This window comes from Bos indicus x Bos taurus, chromosome 4 (genome assembly GCF_003369695.1).
Source record: "Bos indicus x Bos taurus breed Angus x Brahman F1 hybrid chromosome 4, Bos_hybrid_MaternalHap_v2.0, whole genome shotgun sequence".
NCBI classification, from domain to species: Eukaryota; Metazoa; Chordata; class Mammalia; order Artiodactyla; family Bovidae; genus Bos; species Bos indicus x Bos taurus.
Genome location: NC_040079.1, coordinates 1,728,064 through 1,736,166, shown reverse-complemented (window position 1 = coordinate 1,736,166; position 8,103 = coordinate 1,728,064). Strand labels below are relative to the sequence as shown.

The following is an 8,103-nucleotide window of genomic DNA, read 5'->3' as shown; positions in this document are numbered from 1 at the left end:
CTTCCATCAGCTATAATTGATAAGTAAAGGCTATCTGGGAAGCAAGGTTTACAAAGTGGTGACGGGTGAGGACTCAGGAGCCAGATGGCCCGGGGTTCAGACCCTATGTTCTGTGGGTCCTGGGTGGGTTACCCAGCTTCTCTGTGCTCTGTGGGTCCCGGGTGGGTTACGCAGCCTCTCTGTGCTTTAGCTTCCTCATCAGCAAAGCGGGAATACTAACAGTGCCTCTTCCCCAGGACTATTGTAAGGATTAAATGAGCTGCTGTTGTTCAGCTGCTCAGTCGAATCCGACTCTTTGCAACTCCATGACTGCAGGCTTCCCTGTCCTTCACCATCTCCTGGAGTTTTCTCAAATTCACATCCACTGACTCGGTGATGCCGTCCAGCCATCTCATCCTCTGCCGCCCCTTCTCCGCCCACCCTCAATCTTTCCCAGCATCAGCGTCTTTTCCAAGAGTAAGCTGTTTGTATTAGGTGGCCAAATATTTTAAAAAACACACCTATAAAATGCTTAGAACAATACTTGCCAAAGGGAAGCACTACTTAAGTGCCTACTGCTATTACTGCTGTTGTTATTACCAATTTAAAGCAGTAAATCTCTCTGCAAGTTATGTACGTTAAACTGGTCTCATCTTAAAATGACATCTTCGATACCTACTTATGCTATCTGGGTAATCTAGACAGAACCAAGTCGGCTTGAGTTTCTGAGGCCATGCCGCACTCCTGCACCTGAGACAAGAAGGCAGACAGTGTTCGAACGCTTAACTCGACACCCCGGTGTTGGGAAATTCCGAACCGCCCGACTGGAGTCACTGGGAAGGCAGAACCCTTGGAGCAGGCAGAGGGGAGGTGGCAGCGATACGGACCTGTGCTCACAGCCAGTGCTACACCTCGCTGGCGTGTCCCCAGGCCACGTCCTTACCTCCCTGTGCTTGGGCCCCTGAGCTCTGGAGCAGAGACGAGCATCTCCCCAGCTCCCAGGGCTGCTGACAGCAAGGACTCTGCATCCGCCTCCTGACTTCAGCCCCTGACTTCGAGTCCTGAGGAGATGCCACGGTGAGGACTAAAAAGAGCAAAGAAGTGGGTGGCTGCTAAGAAGCAGAGACAGAAGGGAGCGTGCAGGCGCGGCCAGGGAGGGCCAGGCCCGGCTCTGGCGGCTACCCCGTCACCTCACCCTCACGCCCACTGCTGAGCCAACACAGGGAGACTGCAGGCCTCAGGAGGCCGCGAGTCAGCACGCTGGCTCCAGGGGCACCCTGCTCCTGATGCTCGGTGTCCCAGTCTGCAGGCAGGCCGTTCTTTTAAAACAACAGCTTTTCAAAGGAACAGCCATCGCAGCAGTCTCGTAATAGAACACTGTACTTGTAGGAGCCGATACAGCTCTCTTCCTCAGACCCACAGCGACGTGTGGATGCCAGCTGCCCGCATTCAGATGCCGAGGCCCTTTGCTGTCTCTGGTCCTCAGAGAAGAGCACAGCAGCTGTGTCTGCCCGGCTCCCGTGACCCTGCTTGTGAGAAGCGGGCTTCTTCACACGCCAGGAAGAGCACACACCAAAGTCACACCCATAGCGACTGGGCTGTCTGAAGTGCCTACCTGATTACACCTGAACTTGAAAAAAACTTTCCTAATTGAATTACAAAGAATTGGAAGTTAAGTAACTTCTCTTGAAAATGAGCTCCCAGCACTACTCCTTCAACACATATGGATCACTTAGTTTTGAAAATTTGTAATCCAACTTTATAATCCAAACTTTATAATCCACTTAGTTTTGAAACTTGTTTTAGAGTCAGCAATTTCTACTGACTTTATTAATTACATTCTTTGCAGTGCAACAAATAATTTTCACACTCAATCTTTTTGCTTCAGTGGTATCTGCGATAATGGATTTTACCAGAACAATATTCAAAAGCCAAAACAATTCTTTGTATTCATCATTCTTTCAGCCAGGAAATGACTTAGTGGTTTCTATCTAATTAAAAATATATATATACAAAAAAAAAAAAAAACCCCAAAACAAAACAGGACAGAAAATGGCAGCAAGCGTCACACACAGTAAAAGCAGGTACTGTTTTCTTAGATTTTTGTTTGTATGCATAGAAGTGTGTGTGTTACACTGTAAACTGGATTTCTTACTGTGGTCAGAAGTCTGAAAGTCACTGCCGGAGAGGCTTCTGTCAGTGAATGAACCAGATGCTAAGGGCATGTGCCTTCCAAAGACTCTGGATTAAGCTGCCCAGACCACAGTCAGGTATGTGGCTCAGTCCTTCAGTGGAAAAAATTAGAGAAATCGTATCTAAGTAAGTCAAATATATAACATAACATACATGATTTCAATCATTTTAGGTCGCAAGAAATTGACCTACCAAAAACTCCCCAACAAAAAGGGCAGAAAACATGCACTTCTTCCTCAACTTACCATTCCACCAGAGTAACTACTGCCCTTCGTAAGACTGAAATGAACGTAACCTGCACCCTTAAGTTTTAGCCATGAGGGTATTTAAGATAAAAAAACAAAAACACAAATATTTGAGTACTTGTAAACCAAAATATGAAATCACTTTTTGTAAAACTTTAATTTCTGAGAAAGTCACACTAAAAGTAATCTCATAGAAACAAACAAGACTGATAATTTGTAAACAAAACACTCTGTAAACAAAAATCATTTGCCAGTGCATCGAAACACTATTTTCAAAGTAACACCATACCAGTTTTTAAAAGTGTGAATAGTCAGTACCGCATACATCCTCATCGCAAGCACTGCCTTTATACACTAAATACACTGAACTGTGCTAACAACACAGAGAGCCACAGAGGAGCACGACGTAAGCCTGTGCTGTAAGCAAACACGGTGACCACTGAGGCCACAGGGGTCACCTGTGCCCCCAGCAGAGCCAGGCAGAAGCCACTGCCCCAGGTCAGGTGTGACAACCACCAGTGAGGTTTCGTTCTCATCTGCTGCCCGCCCCTCAGCGTGGCACAGAAGGTGCTAATGTGTGTGCACACAGAGTCTTCACATCAAGTCTCACATTTACAGCAGGTTCGTTTTCATAGAGAATGTACCTAATGCTAAATAAATTTTAAACCTAAGAAATACCTTGGAAAATCAGTGAAGATCATTACAATGTTGTATATATAAAATGTGTAACCAACACATTTAAATACCACAGAACCAATACATTGGTTCCCAGAAGTGAGAAAACGTGAGAGGAGCCTTATTAAATCCGTCACTGACGTACCCCGCCCGCTCAGGAGCAGGGCAGCCGGGCGTCTGACTGCAGCGCGGGGCCCTCCGGCCCGAGGCCTCCTGGGCGCCGCCCCCCGCCCAACGGCACTCCTGGCTGTGGGCCCAGCTCCACGTGCTGCCCCCCATCAACCCCAGCACAGGGCCACGCACCAGCCTCCAGCATGTGTCGGAGAGAAGTGCCTGAGATTAGAATGAGCGTTTCACTCAGGAACGGGACTGTGGATGTGACCGGGAATATACGGGGTATCTGTAGTCTCAAGTGGTTGTCATTATGTGCAGACCGAGGACGTAACAACCTGTATTTTTTCACACAGAACACATCCGAGGCCCAAGGTTTAAAACCATACCTCTATTCCACACAGCAGTGAAGAAGCACCCAATGAGAGCTTGAAAAATCCATTTTACATTTCACTCCGTACTGATCCAAACCTGGCTTACATCCTCTGATGGAAAGAAACTTTAAGATGAGCAAAGAGTTGATACAGACGTTGAAAAGTTTAATACTTTACTCAAAAATTTTCAGACATCTTACAAATACCCAGAAGCTCTTCTGGATGTGTGCCCTGAAAGTGGTGTAAGTTAAAAGTGATATTCTTTTAAAGGAACTTTTTTCTCTTCTCCCCTTGACCTGGTCTGCTCAAAGCAAGCAAGTTTCAGTAAAAATCAAAACCTCCAACTAATGCTTAAATAGGTATAATTACCAGTAAAATTGAAGAAAGCCATTTTTTATAAATTTTTCTCAGTACGTGGATCTTACGCTGAGAAATTCACCCACACTAGACTGCTTGTATGTACTGAGGGTCATTTAGAATCACAAAATGTTCTTTTGTTTTAAAACTAAGCTGCATTTTAACAAGAGAAACTCAGAAGGAAATGCAGAGATGTAAATAAAGAAGTCTACACATGGAGCTGAGTTACTTTTCTTATAATTTTGGTTCTTAGTGGAAATTTTTGTCAAATATATACAGCCTATTTTTCATAAATTTCTCTCCCCAGAACCTTTAAATTCAACAATCTGAGAAAACTATTCTTTTACTTGTGTCTGAACACAGACACTCTACGGCCACACACACAGTGCATGTGGGCACACGCACTTTAGGCCTCATGGTATGAACTGCGTGTGAGGGGCCCGCCTCCTGCTTCTGATGCACAGTTTCTGGTGCTCTAACCTAGCGAAGGTGACACAGAGTTACCACGGTATAGTTTTTACTCAGTGGACTTGAGGTCAAAAACCTGTCCCCACAATTATTTACAGTTTAATAACTGAATGAGCGTGAGGTCACGATGCACTGCAGAGCAGTCCTGACACCACGAACGCTGGCTGACGCTGTGTGTTCTGGCTTTAAATGATCACCTTTGTAAGTCTGAGGCTTAACTTGGCATGTGCAGAAGTGACCAAAGGCGAAAGAAGGGCTTTCTACCACAGAGGATTTACGGTTCCATAATGGACACAGGATTACAGGGAATTACGGGATTCCTGAAAAAAATGTTTAAAAAAAAAAACTGAGTGTACATATAGCCTATAAGGCAAAATCTAAGTTACAAGTGTATTCAACACTGGCAACTATGTTTTGAGAGGTAATATTGAATTATTTACACATAAACTGTCAGAAAATATGACGACGCAACATATCCTGCCATAGCTTATCACACTGGACAGCAGACGGATTCCTGTGCATTCTACCAAGGCTCAGGTTTAGAAGAGTTGTGTATTTTTCCCTTAACTCAAATTCCAGTCAATATTTGGTAACTTAAGTCAGAACTATGCTTTTGTTTTTTTCTTGAAGGAAGTAGAAAATGTCATTTGCAACCATTACAGTTTCAATGCAGCCACTGCAATAACACCTATAAACTTCCATTTTTTTGCAGAAACTGCCCATCTGAGGACTAAGGAAGCATGCCTTTCATGTAGGTGTCTACACTTTGAATGGACTATATAATGAGATTTACATGAATCCTTAGAAAGCCCTAAAGTTGCCTTTTCTCACATCCTCATGGCTGCACAGCTGATGCAAGCAAGCATGTCCCCCAGAAGACGTGCTGCCTGGAGGAGCCTGCGCTTGGCTGGAAACTATAAGGTCCACCCAAAGGCAAACAAAGAGGAGACGACCTGCGACAGCCAAGCCCTCAAATTACTAAGACGGGGACACGGGCAGGCACAGGCCCGACACATGGACCGTGGTCAGCGGGATGGCCTGGCTGGCGGGAATGTCACGAGTGTGGGGTGCTCGCTCTCGACTGCAGAGTGGCGCTGGGGCCTCACAGTGCTTTCTGATGCCCGTTTGCAGAAGGCTTTGCTGTGTCTGAATCCCTTGGCGTATCTGATAAGTGCAGTTTATGAAGCCCTGCAGAAAAACGAAGAAAATGTAAGAACTAATGCACTGCTGAGAGGCTGGGCAGAACATCAGGTGCTCCTGAGGAGACTGCCGCGTGGCACACTCCCTGCAGCAAGAAAGGGCTCCGTGCCCCACCGGCAGCGCCCAGGGCCTCCGCTGAAGACAGGTGCCTGGCGGGAAGCCAAGCCTCCCCTCGTGCAGGAGCTGTCCCCTCACCCAGCCTCCCACAGGGCAGGCTCAGCTTCCTCCGCTGAGGGCAGAGCCCCTGCCCTCCACACAGCCCCCGCCACGCCACGCCCTCCACCTCGGTCCCAGGAGCAACTTCTAATGAACCTGCGCCTGCAAGCTTATCCCCATCCTCAAGTGCCCTTCTTAGGGAATAACCTGAAACAAAGATGATCCCATTTTTGTTTTAAAATACACTCATACATACACACTCACAGGAAAATGCAGGGGAAAACACACTAAGACATTAAGCATGTAAGGAAAAAGAAAAGCAATGGAGAGTGTTACCAAGAAGAAGGAAAGGACCAAGAGCAGCCTGAACACAGAGTCGATGCGCATCCCCGCCTCGGGAGCTGCGCTCCTGCCCTCTATCACATGGCGAGGGCTCACCAGGGCACTGACACACTGGGCAGCACTGTGCCTGCGTGGGCACAAAAGCTGGTAGGAAGTTTCAAGTATTTAACTGGCACTAAAGCTCTGAGCACTTTAACAAAACGAAGCATAAAGATATTCAAGAACACATAAGCAGCACACCCGTGGAAAAGATTTCCAGGGAATGATTTTTATGAGGCTCAGATATTTGTAAAAATATACTTGGATGATTTTTCCCCCTAAAATTTCAGGTAGTTTTCTAGCTAACTTGATATACAATTTTATACCCCTCACAAGCCAACACAACATTCCAAATTTTAAAATTTCTATCACCTGCATATCTTCATGGAAAAAAAGTGAAATTGAGCCTGTCTATGATGGATGACTGGGAAGGAAAAAATAAGTCAGTCAAACACACACACACACACACACACACACACACACACACACAGTTCCGGTTTCAGGAGTGGCTGAGCCGCTGAGTGACGAAAGGTGCCTACAGCTCCAGCTGGACACAGACACGGGGCAGTGTGCTAACACAGGCTGGCTGCAGGGGGCGGCAGGCAGGGCGCACGGCCACCAGGTGGTCAGCCCTCGGGGAGACTCAGCCCCTTCAGGGGCCATTATTCTGATGAGCTACTTCTCAAAACCTGGGTGGGGCACAGGTTATCTATTTGGAAAAACTACAGTGTCTCTCTACTGTAGAAATCATCACCGGTTCCACCATCACAGCAGCTGAATTCCCAGTGGCTGCCCTGTGCCAGAGGCTCTATGAGAAAGACTGTGATTCTCAACCCACAGCAGGAGAGGGAAAAAGCCCTCCCGCGCCACCCCCAACACACAAAAGAAGAAAAAGAAAGGAGATGGTTAAGTTTTATATTTTCTGATCAAATTATATGATCCTCAGTGAAATCATATTAAGATTTCAGATCATTCACACATTATATACACTTAATGAGGATCTTTTTCTAGGTATCAAGTATTGCCTCCTTAGAGCGTTCCAAAGAGTAACAGAAAACCTTAGGAAAACTATGTTTATTAGATGTTCTACATAGCTCTTGATAACACCACTGCCTCTTATGGTCAAAGAGCCAATACAACATACACAAGCTTTACCTTAGGGTAAATTATATCTTACTACTTTATTTATTTATCTGTCTGTGCCAGGTCTTAGCAGGGGCATGTGGGATCTAGTTCCCTGCCCAGGGATTGAGCCCAGGCCTCCTGCATTGGGGGCTTGGAGTCTTAGCCCCTGGACCACCAGGGAAGTCCCCTATCTTACTGTTGTAATAAAGACTTCCTTAGCAGGACGATATCCAAACCACCCAACGAAATGCTGAAGTTACTGCAATTTGACGGCACCCACCCCAGTGCTCCTGCCTGGAGAATCCCACGGACGGAGGAGCCTGGTGGGCTGCAGTCCTGGGGTCACGAAGAGTCGGACACGACTGAGCGGCTTCACTTTCACTTTTCACTTCATGCACTGGAGAAGGAAATGGCAACCCACTCCAGTGTTCTTGCCTGGAGAGTCCCAGGGACCGCGGAGCCTGGTGGGCTGCTGTCTCTGGGGTCACACAGAGTCGGACACGACTGAAGCGACTTAGCAGCAGCATTTACCACCATCTCATTTTAGTGAATGATAAGTAGGAATTTATCTGAGATTATGGGTAACTAATATTGCTGATGCTACAACAAGCTAAATATGAAAATATAACTCTAAACATCTGGCTAAGAGGACTGTTTGATTCCCACTTTATCTTTAGATTTTAATCTGACCAGCATTATGGAACCTGGGCATTAAAATTCCCAAAGTGTCTGGGGCTTCAGCTGAAATGAGATGTAACTCTTCCTTTTCTGCCCAGTATTTCATCAGCCACTGTCTCCTAGGATAAATTCACAGTAAAACAGACATGAGTAGACAATCT

General features: G+C 46.3%; 1 protein-coding gene across 6 annotated transcripts in view; it reads right to left on the bottom strand.

Moving 5' to 3' along the window:
- Positions 1-3,625: 3,625 nt before the first annotated feature.
- The window catches only part of LMBR1 (limb development membrane protein 1), a 133,068-nt gene continuing 128,590 nt past the window's right edge, over positions 3,626-8,103 (bottom strand). For all 6 annotated transcript variants that reach the window (XM_027538470.1, XM_027538472.1, XM_027538471.1 and 3 more), the window contains one exon: positions 3,626-5,590. In XM_027538470.1, the coding sequence (XP_027394271.1) occupies positions 5,505-5,590 (86 nt within the window). In that variant the 3' untranslated portion in view covers positions 3,626-5,504. The remainder of the gene's footprint in view (positions 5,591-8,103) is intronic.